This window comes from Daucus carota, chromosome 1 (genome assembly GCF_001625215.2).
Source record: "Daucus carota subsp. sativus chromosome 1, DH1 v3.0, whole genome shotgun sequence".
Classification (NCBI taxonomy): domain Eukaryota; kingdom Viridiplantae; phylum Streptophyta; class Magnoliopsida; order Apiales; family Apiaceae; genus Daucus; species Daucus carota.
Window position 1 is genome coordinate 41,357,533 of NC_030381.2, and position 17,550 is coordinate 41,375,082.

General features: G+C 33.4%; 2 protein-coding genes across 4 annotated transcripts; one reads left to right on the plus strand and one right to left on the minus strand.

Moving 5' to 3' along the window:
* Positions 1-430: 430 nt before the first annotated feature.
* Positions 431-5,769, minus strand: LOC108204835 (sister chromatid cohesion protein PDS5 homolog C). The gene is made up of 12 exons (XM_017374470.2): positions 5,380-5,769; positions 4,903-5,106; positions 4,635-4,816; positions 3,918-4,044; positions 3,654-3,848; positions 2,156-3,397; positions 1,969-2,079; positions 1,782-1,849; positions 1,231-1,282; positions 1,062-1,142; positions 935-981; positions 431-789 (listed from the first exon to the last, which is right to left on the minus strand). The coding sequence occupies exons 1-12, from the start codon at positions 5,485-5,487 to the stop codon at positions 609-611; spliced, it is 2,598 nt and encodes an 865-aa protein (XP_017229959.1). The 5' UTR covers positions 5,488-5,769; the 3' UTR covers positions 431-608.
* A 4,360-nt stretch (positions 5,770-10,129) lies between these two features.
* On the plus strand, positions 10,130-11,554 carry LOC108204842 (probable CCR4-associated factor 1 homolog 7). Of its 3 annotated transcripts, none has more exons than XM_017374484.2 (2): positions 10,130-10,271; positions 10,450-11,554. In XM_017374484.2, exon 2 carries the CDS (start codon positions 10,496-10,498, stop codon positions 11,321-11,323), a length of 828 nt encoding a protein of 275 aa, XP_017229973.1. In that variant the 5' UTR covers positions 10,130-10,271; positions 10,450-10,495; the 3' UTR covers positions 11,324-11,554. The 3 variants fall into 3 exon arrangements, with proteins under 3 accessions (XP_017229973.1, XP_017229981.1, XP_017229988.1); XM_017374492.2 differs by having other exon boundaries at positions 10,138-10,271; positions 10,491-11,554; XM_017374499.2 differs by having other exon boundaries at positions 10,145-10,271; positions 10,470-11,554.
* The last annotated feature ends 5,996 nt before the right edge of the window (positions 11,555-17,550 follow it).

A 17,550-nucleotide genomic window follows, 5' to 3' on the forward strand; every position in this document is an offset into this window, starting at 1 on the left:
TATCCAATGGTCAAGATTTATATCTTGTATGAGACCTAAAATTGGATCATCCTTACTGCATACTCTCCGGTGCTAAAAGTAAACACTACTGCTTCCAACAGCTCAACTGTATAATATACTTAATTCTGATACAGTATCTCAGCTTGGTCAAGATAAGCTGCTTTGAACATAAAGTAGATCACTAACCAACAACAATGGCCTCCATGTACACTAGCATGGCACTACAGCAGTTTTTGGATGAAGGCCTCAGAGAAAATGATATCTATATGGGACAGGGAGGACCAACACCAGGGCCATGACTCCATGCCACATGAGTTGCCTTAAAAAGACTCGTCATGTCCGCATTCTAGATAATAAGAATGAACACGGGATCTCATAGCTCCATCCCACTGTCTAAATGCAAAAACACTAAAGATCTCACACCACAGCAGAAAAGCAAAAGATAAACTGTCCTACATGTCTTTTGAATAATCCAGCAAATACAATAGTTAATATCATTTATGTAAACTACACTAACAATGCCAAGTTCTGGTTATAGATTAGTAACAGCAAATGGCCTTGCCAAACCAAATACATTGCTGGCTACACAAATACAATACATCAAGGCCTTAAGATCTCTTTGTCCCCTTGCCATCACTTTTGCTTCCACCTCGCAGTGTTTTGCTTTTGCTCTTTGAGGCTGATTTTCCTTTGTTCGATTCGGAGGTGCTTATGGGTGTAAGAGTTTCCTCGTTATCAGGGGGAGATTTCGTACCACCTTTTTTCGACTTGATTGCTTTGCTACTTGATCTATTGAATTCAACAGGGGTCAAAATCGCCATCAAAATATACAACTTTTAACTAAAAATTGTCAACCTGTTGATTATAACAGAAAGTATATGTTTGTGTGGAAAGATATTTCTCTCAGATTCATGTTAACCAAAGAAGTACTTACGATTTAGTTTGAACATCCTCATTAGAAGTTTTGCCTTCTTGCTTGTTCTGTAAAAAGAAAGCATTTTTAGCCTCTTAGAAATAACAAGAAAACATCGACACAAAACATATCACCAAACGTATCTCACCTTAATGGTTCCATCTTTGACAAATTCCCATCTCTCATTTTTAAGAGTAAGGATTTCTATTTCTCCGTCATCATATAGTACCTAACATAGATAATAAATAAATAAAAATTGTATGCAGTTTACTAGTCCAAAACACAATTAAAACATATGAAAAGACAACTCAGGCTACCTTGTGCTTCTTGTTCTCAGGATCAAACGAAACAACAACACCCTCATAGAACCTACAGATAGAACATTTTAGACATTTTAGAATTGTTAAAGTCTTACAGATTACCAATCTTTATTATCTACAGAGAACATGAATGTCTGAGACTGAGTAAAGGTCATATTACAATTGCAACTTCTGAATCTGAATTGATGAAACAGAACTTGGACCTTTTCCTAATGACCCTATTTTGAGAGAGTACTAAATATGTTTCATAAATGTATAACATACAGGCCCAATATGCATCAAATGCTATTACATAGAATACAGGATTCCACATTAGATCTTAAACAATCGTTTTTTAAGTAAACATTATAAGACTTTTGCAAAATGTTCATCCCTAAACCCAACAGTGAGGCTAAAACATAATGAACGAACAATACTTAAAGAAGGGGATGACCAACAGTTAGGCTAAAACATAATGAACAAACAATACTTAAAGAAGGGGATGAGTAACAGCAATGTAAATTACTGTGTTTACTGTTTAAACATAACCAAAAATGTAAACTACTTACTCATGATCATCTTTCCACCAAACTTTAATCTTGGAATCAACAAGATTTGCCCCATATGCAACATTTGCCTGCATCAAGCAATGTATTGGAGCAGAACATCAAGTCAATAAAGCATACAACTAAATTGTGATGCATACAATCACAAAAAATAAACAAAAGAAAATTAAAGCCCCACCAAATTAAATACCTTATTTTTTCCTGTTTGCTTTCTATTGTCTTTGATTTTAGAATCTTCTGAGTATTTTCCATCTTTGACAGATTTCGAGGACAGCTCAGTTTTAGGGGAAGAAATTACCTCCTGCACAGTTCACAACAAAGTTACAGATATAAACCTATACTCAAACATTTACACCAAGAAATTTACTGGTACTTACTTTGCAATCATCTTTAATATCAGCTTTCTGCCTCCTCTTAGTAGATTGTTTCAATATTTCTGCATCTGGGACAGTTTCAGCCTTCAGTTTCTTCCTCTTCAAAGACACTTTCTCTTCTTTCATATCAGTGTTCTCCTTTCCCTTGCTTTCATCATTCCCTTTCTTCCCTCTCTTAAAATACTTGATAAGTTTTTCCTCTGGCTCAATTACATTAGTCTCATTTTGACCTTCCTTGACAGATGGCTGGGCCTTTTTGTTATCAGTTACCTTCTTTTCCTTAGGTGATTGGGCACTTGTAGCCTTCTCTTTCTCATATTTCACATTCGCAGCCTCTGGTTTATTTAGGGTCATCCCCTTCCGTTTTTTACCAGATAATCTCTTTGCGATCTCCATGATAAGTGGCTTTGTCTCTGAATCACTAGTAGTTTCATCCGATTTGGTATCTGTAAGAACGTTAATCGGATCTGTAAGAATGTGAGCGTCTATCCTGTTGCCATCCTTCTCTGTTTTACCATCTTTTTTAGCCAATATCTCTTGCCTTGGGTCATCTTGATTCAAATTCATTTGCTTCCTCTCCGAGCGCTTTTGACGTTTAACCGACATGTTAAAGGCTCGGTCAGCATCCTTCAAAGAACTCTGATCACAAGGTGCATCCAAAGTGGAGTCCTTTAATTTGATTTTTTGTGCTTTTATTTTGGAGTCGCTGATTTTTCCCGTTACATCATCACTAAGAACTTTCACTACAACTACATCACTAGAAGTTCCTTTTCCCAGAGGCATACTTTCTCCAACCATCTTATCTTCCACTAATTTATCTTCTTTAGATGAGTTATTGTTCACTATCTTACAGTCCTTTGGTTGTGTGACTTGCAAATCACCGTTTCCATCACCTACCACTGCACCAACAGGATCTACATATGGTGTACCTTCTTTAGGATTCTCTTTTGCACAAAGACTCTGATCATTAAGGATTTCAGAAGAAATCTCTGCCTCTTTGTTCTTGAATTGTTTTGGTGAGGAAACCCATGCCACCTCTTTTTCAATTGCCAAAGAGGGCAGTGGACTAACATGTGAATCCTGATCGACCAAACTATCCTTCTTGTCATTATCTCGATCATCATTCAATTTTTGAGATTCCATCTCCGCTTTGGAATCTTTTGTCACATCAACATTCAACAAGGCATTGTGCACATTTGGAGGAATGACCTGGGCAGGCTCATCTAGAGATTCCTCAGCCTTATCCTGAAAGACAATTTCGATGAAAACCATCAGATAATATTCATTTACCTGCCTATATAAACACATGCAGTATATTTAATCACAAGTGACTTTGGTGAACGTATTGAAAGACCATCTTCCATAGAGGTAACCTGACTCGTACAAATCAAGAAAGACATAACCATGCAAACATGAAAGACAATATTATAACTTTCAAACAGTACATATATAAACAAAGTGACAGTAATATAGTAGTATATCCAGAAAAAATAAAATATACCAATTGGTTTATAGACCCATTGTCATCGTGATGCTCGACCACACCAGCTTCTTCACATATGTAAGAAACAATGTCACTATATTGAGATAGAGGTCCACCTAAGGATTTTACCGCTTGCAAAAGATAAGGTTTGATCTTGACTGTGCATGTCTCTAACACTTTTTCCCCCAATTTTTGGGAAATAGTTTGAGTGTCCTAAAAAAAACATTAAAGTTAGACACAGCAAGGAGTACAGTATATCCAACAAACAAAATCACATCATACCTCATTGTCTTTCTTCAGAACACCTAGTATTGGGGTCATTAAATCTAGTGAAACATCTTCACTCTCTTCAATTACAAGAGTCATAACTGATTCCATGTATTTAAAAATACTTTCTGGATGATAATCCCTGTAAATTTAGTGAAATATATTCGTCAGCCTTTTGAAAAAGGAAGAGCCTTTTTAACAACATATTTAGGCATGGCTTCCAATGGAGATCGTACAACTATTGTACTCCTTACGAATTGTAATGCATATTTCAAGATAGAGCTCAAAGTGAAATACATGTGTATCGTGTATTTGTAGTTATAGTAATGCCTACAAAAAAAATTATAATAAACATCAAAGATACTGGAACCTAAATACACACAGACATAACAAATTAAGAAGAGACCGTTTAGTCAGTTGTTTTTCTACAAAAAACAAATGTGAGATATTAAGTAACATATTTCTATTATCTTTTTTAAGGCCATAGAATCAAAAGGGCTTACTGATTGCAACCTAACTGCTAAGTACATCTAGTACATACAAACATTTATGCAACACAGTATTTTCAAACTAAAACTTCAGATAAGAATCTTATCATCTAAGAAAAACAGTAAAAATACAACAAACTCATCAAAGACAGCACTACAACAGATGACTTGGAAGATATATAAGCTTGTCTGATTAAGTATGTAGGATTTAAAGTCTAGTATTTTAGTTTGAAAAAGGAGGTACCTTATCGATCCCAGGAAGTTATAAAACATCTCAACAATCAGGGAGTCACATTCAAGATCTAGCATGACAACAGGTGACCTGACTCTGGCCACATTGTCAAGAATTGAGACTCGCTTGGAATATGATCTACTAGACATGTCAGATAAGTCCTTAAACGATGACACAACTAATCGAAATATCTCCTGCATATATTATATAGAAAAAGGTTAATATTGAACATACAAACATATCCTAATACAAAAAATTCCTGATTCTCGAAATCCCATACCTTTATCTCATTATCTTCATAGGGTAACTCCGGTGCCGTTATTCTAAACACCTCACACAAACACGATGCTAAATATACTTTAACATCGTCATCACAATGTTTCAAAAGAGGCTCCTTAACCAATGCTTTCATAGCAATAGAACACGCATCTAGTAACTGTCGACTCGGTGACTGCTCCACTTGCGACAAAAGAACATCAACCCGCTACAACACAGCAAAAACATTAAACTAATCAAATCAAGCGCCAACCTAAAACCACCAAACTAAAAATTCTCACAGTATGCAACTAGTTCCGAATTTCCCACCACTATCAATGGTTTAATTAGGGCATAACATAACAACTAAAACCACTTATTTCAAACCACTACAAGGAAAAAAAAACCTAATTGATAAACAACCAGACATGTATACGAACATTAAAACCTAATATTAGTTTCGGACAAAACCCAAAATTTAAGACACGAAGAGGTGACTTACATCAAGAACAGGCAGAAGCACATCGACTTCTGTCGGGAGCTCGCCAAGGCTATGCCCAATTTCTTCGATTTGCTGAACCAGGTTTAAGTCCTTTGATGAAACAGCCATGCTTCAATTCTTACAATTCAGTAAAGTATAATAAAAAGTTGAAACAAAAGGAGAGAAAACTCAGCAGATTTTAGGACCAAATCAAGAACCCAAGAAACTAGTGTTTTGTAAGAGAAACATAACTATATCCTAGGCGTGCATATATCATGTATGTGGAGTAAGACTAGAACAGACTCTGCACAATACTGAAACTGTGTTTGTTACTTTGGTTTGTCTTTTCGGAACCTTTTGTTTCTGTTGCTTTCTCTTAATTTTATACTTGGGTTCCCCCAGAATTGTACTATTTCATTTCTAGGGCTTAACCGGTTAGATAAAAATAAAATTATATTTGCCGATTTTTGTGTCGATAAGAAATATTCACGGTGGAGGCAAAATAATATCACAAAGGTGTTGCCTAGGTTTTTTTTTATCATTATCCTTGTCGGTTTAAAAGAAACTAAAAATATAAAAATTATTCAAAAAATTAGTTTCATCAAGTTCAGACAATAATTTAGTTATTTATAGTTTATCATTTATTATTTCCATCTATAGTTGATGGTGAAATTAATTTTTCTTCCTTCTCTAAACCTACAAAAATGGTGATTAATTTTCCAAAACCCTTCCACTGATAGTAAATCCCGACAATTCACTAAACCCCTCTTAATTATAACTTCTTCGATTGCAAATTAACATAAATAGATATTTGCACATCTATTTAAAGGATCTTATTAGAAATTCTAGGGTTTCGTATCTTATTAATATTACACATTCGAGTTAATTTTATATCCAAAACGAAGATTTCACCACTCACTCTTGTAATACTCATTATATAATTTTGTAACTCTCATTATTATATACATTTGTAGTCTTGTATCATAGTTTATTCAGTACATTTCTTTAGTTAATCTAGTTTGGAGGTTTATTTCTATTTTTTTTAGTGTGACGACTATTTTTAGACACACAATTATGATAACTGGACTTTTAGTTTTTTTACATAATATTTAAGAAACGAGTAAAGGAGTTATTGATACTTATGTATATGATTATCATGTCATCTGATTTTTCATGAAACTAATTCTGAAAGAAAAGTTTAAATATAATTGGATTTGTTTTTCAGTCGGTTGATGAAAATGTTATGATATTAGTCTACTTTTGGTCCGAAAATAGATGATATCACCGATATTCAGAGTACTAACTATTCTTTCAAATAGCTTTGTCAACAAATAATGTGCTTAATGACTTAACATGCATACTTTTTTAATAATTCAGTGAAAGTTAAACTTAACGAGGTTGATAATTTCATAATTTGTTGTATCAAAATAAAATTATTACTCCCTCCGTCCCACCAGATTCTTTACATTTTCCTTTTTGAGTCGTCCCATCCAATTCTTTACATTTCAAAACTTACCAAAAATAGTCAATGGGTCCCACCACTACCCAACTTTTTCTCCCTTCTCACACTACTTTTACTTCCTTTTCACACTACTTTTACTCCACTATCTCGCTTTTATACATTAAAAATTAGTGGGTCCCACCACTTCACCCACTTTTTTTTCTTTTTTCACTACTTTATACATATTTCTTAACCTCCGTGCCCAAACCAAACGTAAAGAATTGGCTGGGACGGAGGGAGTAGTTTAATTTTATGTGCGTACACTATAATACTAAAACATGTGTATCCAATTATCACCGAAAAGGTCATATAAACATAAATATAATAACCCACCACAGTCAGCCCAAAACTGTTAGCAAATTGGTATACATTAGTTATTTATTTGGCCTTATAAAGGTCCAAATACTCTTTAACTAATCGATGTGCATGTTACACACTATATTATGCATACAAAATAATAAAAACTTTTGTAACAACTTGATGATATTTTTTGTATGCATGGGATCAAAGGGCGTTGGGGAATTTGTATAAGGGGTTTTGTTTTATGTGGAATAGCAACACTTGTGGATATCCTGAATTTTTCACCTTACTAAATGGTAGAGCTTGTGTTACTATCTAGTGCATGTTGTTTCCTCCTAGATATGTAGATTTTCCTCGAGACTTTACCACCCATACCATCCTTCTTTGAATTATTTTTCTTCTCATCTTTTTCACCAGGTTCTTTTGATGAATCGCTTGACTTAGACCTTTTAGACCTTTCCTTGTTTGATCTTTGTCATTGTCATTTTTTTTAATTTTTGTCTATTATTAGAATCTTGGCTTGAGGTACAAAATTGTATTCTAGAAAAAAAATCGTCATCTTCATGAGATTTATAAGTTTTAGCTCTCAATGCACTTTCAAGGTCCAACATCACTTTTAGTTAGACATAACATAATACATCGACACCTCACACTGATTAATCTTCTTTGATTTATCGCTCATGTACACCACACGCCATTATCTAACACAAGATATGCTTCTAAGAGATTTGGCTTCTGATATCCAAGCAACATCTTAGCTAATTTTTTCTTTTTTTATCTTACTTTGAGATCAATCTTGGTTTGGAGTTGATAACATCTGACTCATTAAATCTTCTATATCTGAGGTTATCCGAAGCGATGTGCAAGCATTAATCACCTTTATAAAAAATCACATCAATGGCTATACTTTGTTGTTGACTTTAATGCATTGTGTTCCCTTGTCATGGAGAAGCTTCTGAGCTAGTTGATGTTCATAAAAGTTTTATAGGAGTATTTTTTATCGACTGAGATACGACGACAATTCTTATAAATAGTCATGAGAATTTCACATTTCGATATGGTCTTTCGGCAATCATTTTTATTTACTTTCTTAGTTCACCAAACACTTCAAATTCTTCATTTGACAAGTTTTCACCATGCTTAAGAAAATGTGATTATGATTGCTCAGTAGGCATTGACATCTTCATTTTCATCTTCATAAGCTTATTATCACCCATTCGAGGTGTATTAGAAGTCTGGAAGCCACTATCTAGAGCATACTTAAAAAATTTATCTGAAGTTTTGGTAAGAACCTGCTTGAACTCAAATAACTTAAAGTTGTGCGCTATATGCAGCTGATTTTGTGCTTTCAAGATTTTCCTTCTATTTAAGCTAATTCAGACTTTAGAATCCTACCAATGAAAAGCCTTTAATGGTGATTTATAAAGTTCATTTATAGCCTCGTAGATGGATGATGGATAGAGATCTTTGATAGTTGATCCCAATGATGTAAATTTCTTCATGAAGGTTGATAGTGTTTCGTTGTTGCCAAACTAGCTGTCTAAATTGCTATAATCTTCTTCAACCACTATTTTGTCTTACAATTATTGCACAAATGTGTGCATCTTTACACAAACCCAGGTACCTGTGAAGGTACACCGCTTGAAAGTGGATTTGCACCCACCTCAACATTGATTACATCCAAATTTTTAATATCAATTAGGGATGCATCTTCAAACGTGTTTGTACAAATTTTAATAGCAATTAGGGATGCATTTTCAAACGTGTTTGTACAAGAATTTATTGTATAAGAACTTCGAGATAAAATTGATGGTACTTGAAGGGCTCCCCTCAAGATGATCATCCTTAGACCTTGAAAGGCATTTCACGTGAATGTAATTCTAACACTTGAATTTGATGTTCTTGTTAATAATAATTCATGCGTCTTTTTTAATTTGCATTTCTCCTGATGAATCCAAAAACCAGGATTGGTTCTTTACTCGTGTAAGCAAACTTAAAGTTATTTTTTAAAATTTAAACCAGCATTGTTTGAATAAATTTCACATTACATGTATAAATTATTAAAAATTAAATAAAGTAAGATATAATTTTAATATATTATCTATTTAATACATGATGTTAATTTTGATTTAAGAAATTATCAAAATAAAATAAATAATTCATAATTATGACTAGTTTTAATATTAATTGTTTTTTATTTATATCATTATCAAAGTCTTTTTCTAACTCAAATTAAAATTAAGTTTTTAACTTTGTTTATTGTCGAGTTATAATTCGCAACCGATAGTATGAAACTACACCATAATTGTGATTAATTTTTTAAAATTTTAGTACAATAAATATTTGCATTTTCTGGTAAGTATGAACACTCGTTATATTTTGACTAAATAATAAACATATGCTTTTAGTCAAAGCTAAGCACAATTTAATAAATTAACTATCTAATTAGGTATCAATAATATAAAATAACGAATTCTAGTGAGTCTTAGCAGTGATTTAGGTAATCTACGTCGGTAGTAATTTCTGTTTTTGTTCCATATTATCATTTTAATAATAAATTTCAGTGTAAGAAAGAGAAAATGATAAGATAGATAGTAAAAAAGAGAAGGAAAATGAATTTTTTCAATTTATAAATATTAAATAGATAATGACTGATAGTTACCTAACAATAGATAATGATAAAGAAATTTGAATAATTTTTATTTTAATACATTATCTAAACTCACATCTATAAGCTCATTTACGTAATATATTTCTAAACCACACCAAGTTTATCGTCCAAAACTTCCTTAAAATAAATAAGAAACCAAAAATTGAAATAGACTGAACTGAAGTAAAATGTAAAATATAAAATTTGATTTCTTAAAATCGATTTCGATATTCATAAAACAGGAGCAATTATTAAATGGTCAACACAGGCTGCCCAGTAATATCAATATTTTGTGTGCGTATAAAATGTTTACAGAATTACTTTTTCTATTTTGTATCTATCTATCTACAATTTCAGAAGTCAGCCCATGCCCTTATTTTTCTTCTCCTCTCCAGGCGCTCTCACTTGGTTCATCAACTTGAAGATCTGTTCACTTTGACCCCTTTGTTTTTCATGTTTCAGGTCAGATCCTGTTTCAAATCTTTCATTTTATTGATGACCCATGTGTTTTAATCACTTTGTCTGGTTATTATTTTACTCTCTGTATGTGTATGTATAGTTGTATGTATTCAAGAATGTAACAAGATTTCACTTTGACAACTGGGTTGTTTTCATATTGGTTTGTTTGTGATTCTTTCAGATCTAATTGAACTTTACTAGACCCTTTTTTGTTTTTTCAAGAAATCATGTCAATTTTGCAAGAAGATGATGATTCCATTGAAATTAGAGATGTTTGGAATGAGAATCTTGAACAAGAATTTGCTTTGATTCGTGAAATTGTCGATGACTATCCATATATCGCAATGGATACTGAGTTTCCTGGTGTGGTGCTTAGACCCTTGGCTAATTTTAAGTATATCCATGATTTCAACTATCAGACTTTGAAAGATAATGTTGATATGTTGAAGTTGATTCAGTTGGGTCTTACTTTCTCGGACAAAGATGGAAATTTGCCAACTTGTGGGACTAATAGGCATTGTGTGTGGCAGTTTAACTTTCGGGAGTTTAATGTGAGTGAAGATATATTTGCTTATGATTCTATTGAGTTGTTGAGACAATCAGGGATTGATTTCAAGAAGAATATTGAGATGGGTATTGATGCGAATAGGTTTGGGGAGCTTTTGATGTCATCGGGAATTGTTTTGAATGATAACGTGCAGTGGGTGACGTTTCATAGTACCTATGATTTTGGCTACTTGCTTAAGTTATTGACTTGTCGAGATTTGCCGGATATGCAAGCAGGTTTCTTTGAATTGATCAATATGTATTTTCCGGTGGTGTATGATATTAAGCACATGATGAGGTTCTGTAATGGTTTGCATGGTGGATTAAACAAGCTTGCAGAGATCTTGGAAGTGAAGAGGTATGGTATCTGTCATCAAGCGGGTTCAGACAGTTTGCTTACATCATCCGCGTTCAAAAAGCTCAAAGATGACTATTTCAACAACTCCGCGGAGAAGTATGCTGGTGTTTTGTATGGTTTGGGCCTTGAAAATGGACCTGAAACTAAGTAGAGTTCACTTATGTATGTTTTGTTTGATTAGATGGGCATGTATTTGTACACAATTGCCAAAAGGTTGTTACATTTTAGTTCGTTATTGATTTAAATTTTACTCTTCTTGGTCCATCTATGTAACTGAACCCTCAGCGGGTGTTGTAGTTCAAGTGCTGTAAATTATTACAGTTAATGTTTTAATAACAATCTTAACATCTCAGTTAGTATACTGAGGTATTTTAGTTTTTAACACTTATCTAGTCTGATTTTAGTTCCTTGTTTCTATATTAAGAGGTATATTAAATGATTATGCATCTCTTTAAGTCATGCAATAGTAGTTGCATATTAAACATATATATGGATTTGGTAATTATGTAATTCTCCTTTTGATTACTCTGACTAGAAACATTCGGTGATACTTGAGTACTTAACTTTTATCTAAAGTTTATGTGATAAAAATACTCTTTATAGATACTCTTCGTTCTATAACTATCCCTTCATGCAGCTTGAACTGTTTTTCTTCTTAGTTCTTCAGAAAGGTTGTGGGAGCTCAAAACAAATTGTATTCGTCAATCTTACCAGCTGCCAACTAATGTCTTTTCAAAGTGATTGTGCAGAAGGATGTAATGACTAGTACATTCTGCAGAGAGGGGCTCGGATAAAATTCAAGCAAGTCCAGAGATGTGTGACCTGTTTACGATGTGACATAAAACAAGATAACGTGATCTGAGATGGTTTTCTCTCTTGCTCTCTCTTTCGCACCTTCTCTTCTGTGTTTATTACAATAGATAAATTTAATATTTTTTTTTCAAAGTTGTGATTGGTGTTATCTTTAGATTAATCAGATTTCTTTTGATCATCATTACGACATTACCTATTATTTTCTATATTATTAATGTGTTATGCTTTTATTCTTTTTCAGTTTTGGTAGGCGAATCTAGCCAATCATATAAATATGATATTAAAAAGTAAGGATTTTCTTTTCAGATATTTGTTAACTTCAGTGCTCCATCAACATATCTCTATATCTCATAGTAAATGAAGTTATAATCTGTATAAAAGATATCAATCTAGAATTATAGATATGTCAGTCTCTTAATCATTTGAATAGCAAATTATTTTCAGCTTGCGATGAATGCAGATTTCCTTTGGTTGCATATAATTATATTTACAAAGCACAAAAGCACGTGCATCTATTATTGCAAAGTTAACTCGTTGCATATTACCTTGTTATCAAAATATAATTGGCTGTTGGTTCTTGTTTATCTTGTATGCATTTCATTATAAAATGTGTACTTTGAGTTATCATTTAATGTTGCGGATACCATAACATGCCTAAGCTTATGTATGAAAATACTTGTATAGTATTCATTCACCCCCTGCTAAATGCCATCAAAATAAGGGTAAACTTATGTAAGATTTTTGTGCATTATATTGTCTTCAACGTAGTATACAATTTCTTTTTCTGGTTTTGAGTAACACGTAGGAACTAGGAAATTCTGGTGGTTAATTATCAGATAGGAAATCTGAACTACTATAGTTACTTCTACCTAGTAAAGGGGCCCAGGCTTCTGTTGAAATAGTGCTATAATGTTTTAGTTGTGGTTGGTGCCGTTAGTTAAAGTTAATTTTGGTTCTAATGTTTTATTGCTATATAATGCAACTTTGTGTTCTTTACATCGTGATTGATGTCTTCTGGGTTGGACTTCACTGGAATCAATGTTCCTATTTCTCCTATATAGTCAAGTTTGTATCGTCTCTCTGACGTTCTTTATAGATTAGCTAAAGAACAGATTCTGAGCAGTTAAGGTTTCATTTTAATGGTCTAATTTCTGGATATATCTGCCTTGTAAAAAGAACCAAATATTTCTAGGACAGATTGAGAACATAAATTGATCAATATCAAAGGCTCTGGATGGCCATAATCAGGCCTCAGAATAAAAGATATTAGAAAATACCGGAGTAAGTAGTTATTTAATATTCCTTAATTACAATGATTGCACCAAAGGATTTTCTTTAAGAATAGATTTTATATATATGTTAGTTTTTGCATTCTGCTAACATATTGTTCAGCTGCTTATAACTAAGAAGTGTTATTTGCTTAGATGTGTTATACACAATTGCTTTAAGATTATTGACTTTCTATCGGACCCTACTGATCCACCCCATTCCAGTTCCAAAAGTTACTGAATGCCCTGAGTGCTAGAAGTTCATGCCAATCGTAATCGATTTCCTTGTTTTAGAACTATTTGTCAAGCATTTTGTAGGATTTACAAAAATCAGACATACCATTTCAGGTGTTCCTGTTATATGTGTTGTATAAGTATGTTTATACTTCTTATCATATTTTTAAACTTTCGATGATCTTTTATATCATTTAGTACTATGTAAATTGTGTATATTTATTGATCAATATTTTTGCAATCCTCAGTTGCAGGCCCTTCTTATATATGAGTATGATCTGCAGAATCGACATATCTTCTCTGCAATTTTCATGAGTTCAGTTTACTCTTATGGTTTATTTAATTTTTTGAAAGGTCTGTTTAATTGTCAATGTTTTCTTGAAAATTTATACTCTTCTAATTTTCAAATCTCTGTCTTTCTTTATGTTCTTAGTGGAAACATCAGAGTGTATTTTGGATGCATACAAAGTGTTTAGGAAAATTTGGCAACAGAAAGGTCGAGTTTTGGATTTTATTGAAGATTTCAATTTACTTTCTCAATTTGGATTTGTCTTGTCTATCTACGCTTCATGCTATTTTACTTGCATTATTTTCAGACCTTCCTATCTGAACTATTTATGATTTTTGGTATAATTCTTTAGTGGAAGGCACTTTTAGCATCAGTCTCTTACTGATATTTTCATTTTTCTCTGAAGATCTTTCGAGGTCAGTGATCAACTATATTTCCCTTAAATGTTGTTAACAAGTTGAGATCTATGTGTATAGTGTTATCAATTAAAAAATTCTGATGCCAAGGCAGACACAATGCCATTTCCCCGATCAAGACCAGGCACCTCAACTTAATAGTATGTGTCTTTCTTTGATAGATTTCTGTAACGTACCTGTGAAGTGGATTCTGTCATACCACAGGCATCTCGCATTTTCTACGAAATGACAAGTCGTAGGGATTGTTCATGTTGACTAAGTGTCTGTACAAAATCTCCAGAGAAAATGCCTCCCCTTAAAGTAGCATTCATATTATTTCAAGCCAAGCTTGGTGAAATGAATCAAAACTACAACCTTTGACATGTATGATGTTTTTGTGGAATACACATTATTTTCTGAGTAAGCCTAATCTAAAGTGTCACAAGGAACACGGTTACTTACAGGAATCAATATGATATCATCTTTTATTTCTGTTGTTAAAAATATTCATAATTATATAATTAAAATATACTCTATCAAAGTCCGGCTTCTTTGTGTGTGCTTCATTCACTTGTCACAAAACTATATTTATCTGCACTATTTTGAATGGCTTATTGGTTTCCACATGAGTATGTAAACCAGCAAAGCGCTATGCTGGGCTGCTGCAGTGTATCAATATTTTAGAGATCCAAAATAAGGATTGCGATGGAGATGCTCTAGTCATGAACGCATGACATGTTCCTCAGTGAATGTGCATCATGTTCTTGATACAGATGAGCATAACACCGAGTATGTGGTGGTGATGATTACTAGTCGAATCTAATGCTCAAAAAGATGTATAATTGCAAGTATAATATACTTAAAGATTGATATTAAGCTAGCATATGAACCTGAGTGGGGTGGAAAGTTGGTATTTAAAGAAATGATGTAAGATAGATGTTTCCCTCAATGTTAATTCTCTAAAACAGCTCCTTCATAAGAGAACTCTGAGAACTGAAAGCTCCAAAAAAGCTATAATTTTAAGAACAATGAGGCACTGGAGTGTATTGAATATGTGACCAGAAATGCAGATGAAGAAAGTTGTTTCTGAAATACTCACTCGAAATGCAGGTGTTGAGTATCTGCAGCGTCATGGCCTAGACGGAGGCACTGATATTCATAGTTTCAAGAAGCTGGTGTGATTATATTACTTATAAAGACATTCAGCCTGATATCAACCGAATTGCCAATGGTGCCTATTTTCCCAGCCTATTTCCGATTTCTTGACAAGGTTCGTTATCAATACTTAATTTTGTTTCTGTTTTTACACCATCTTTTTTCCTTGTCCTCTTCCGATTTGTAGCCTGAGCTCCTCCTCAACTTTCGTGTTACTTATGCAGAGAGATAAATTGGTGACAGTACAAGTGATAAGCCTCAACTTCATTGTTAAGAAATTATTGTTCTAAGGGGAAGCCTACACAAGCCTCTACTATCTTAAGTTGTTGTTACAAGGGCTTAATTTGTATATCATGCTTATATGTGATCAGCTCTCTGAGTTGAACAAAATATGGACTTGTTAGCAATGAAAGAAATTATGTTTTAATCTGGCTGCGTAAAATTTTGGTTTTTAGGTGATCTTAAATTGATGAAATGCTGTTGTAATGGATGTAAGAGGAACAAATCAGTCAGGAATAAATTCGCTTGAACTGCATTCGCAAAAGTTTTCAAATAACGAACCCAAAAGACTAATCTAGCTGAATCAAAATCAAGGGTCGCGCTCAAGAGATAACCACTCCTTAAAATAGAACCATAGAACCACTAGGGTTCTGCTGCAGAACCCTAAATTTTAAGTAGATTTTTATGATCTAAATCTAAATACATGTTTTTTTTCATCGTTGTGTGTGTTCAAAAATAATTTAAAAATATAATCCATAGATATTGACATTTTTTTTGTGAAGTTCTGCTGTAGAACCCAACTAATACTTAAGTTCTGTTGCAGAACCCTTGCCTAATAAGGTAAGGGTTCTATGGTTCTCTCTCTAATGGTTCTCTCTAGAACATGACCCTCAAAATCAAATAAAGTTTACTTTATCATATATACATGCCATACAGTAGAAAAAATATTTTAAAAATACATGTGATTGCATAAAAAGTATATTTTATTTTTTCTTCGTATCTATATATATTTGCACATATTTAGTATCATGAATACAAGAATGCAATGAATTTATATCAACACATATATTTAAATCGTTATTAAGTAGGTAGGATCCAGTATCATCAATATAATTTGAACTATATCTTTATATGAGATATCTTTAAACATCATAGTAGATTAGTAGGATGCATTTATGTGAGATGTCTTTAGCGGGAATTTTTTCCTAAATATCTTCACATGAAATGTTCCGGAAGCATGCTGCGCATATAAAATATATATTTGCGCATATTTAGTATCATGAAATCAAGAATGCAATGAATTTATATTAACACATATTTAAATCGTTATAAAGTGAGGTAGGATTAATGATTCATCTAATAAAACTGAGTTGACATTCTTGAATTTGGTACGTAAGAATTCAGAATGGTGAAGATTTTTTGCCAAATTTCCGACGTGTACATGTCTTAAAAATTGTATAGAATATTAGGTGTAAGTTTGATCTTGCCTAAGAATAATGGTTCAAAGCCCTCCGCCTGGCGGCGTCTCCGCCGATCCCGGCCTTCCTACAAAACTCAACACACACACGCGACCCTCCTCTCTCCTCTATTTCTCCCCTCGCTGCCTTCTCCCTTTCTCCCGGCGGTCGACGGCGTGAACCGCCGGACGACACTCCGCCCTCCCTCTTTTCGTTGTTTCCTCCCAATCAACACCCTTTTACCTTCATCAGCGGCTCGCATTTCAATTTATGTTGTCATCAGATGAATGTAGGCCGGCGGATTTCTATTCAATGACGGAGATTGATTTGTGTTATGATATCGGGTGTCGGCTCAGTCTCGTTCTAGAGAGTTAGGACCGCGGCGATGGCCGAAGACGATGACGGTGACGGCCGTTGTTCCGGGATCAGTCGGTTTCAAAATGGAAGGCGTTAATTATGCCTTAATTGAGAGCATTAATCGCCTCTTAATTTGTGCCTTAATTGAGGCTTAATTGTCTCTTAATTGAGAGTTCAATGTTTGTTAATCGTGCCCTAATTGAGGGCTTAATTTGTCTCATTTATTGAGTTATAGTGATTTTGGTTTATTTTGACCCGTACAAGCATTTTAGCATATATTTTTTTGGTTTTAAATTAATTGTCATTTGTCGCGTGTTTGGTTTTAAATTATTTCTGCACTATTTCCTTCCTTAGTGCTCACTAATAATTTTTCGCTTAATGTCTACAATCTTTTTACAGGTTTGTATTTC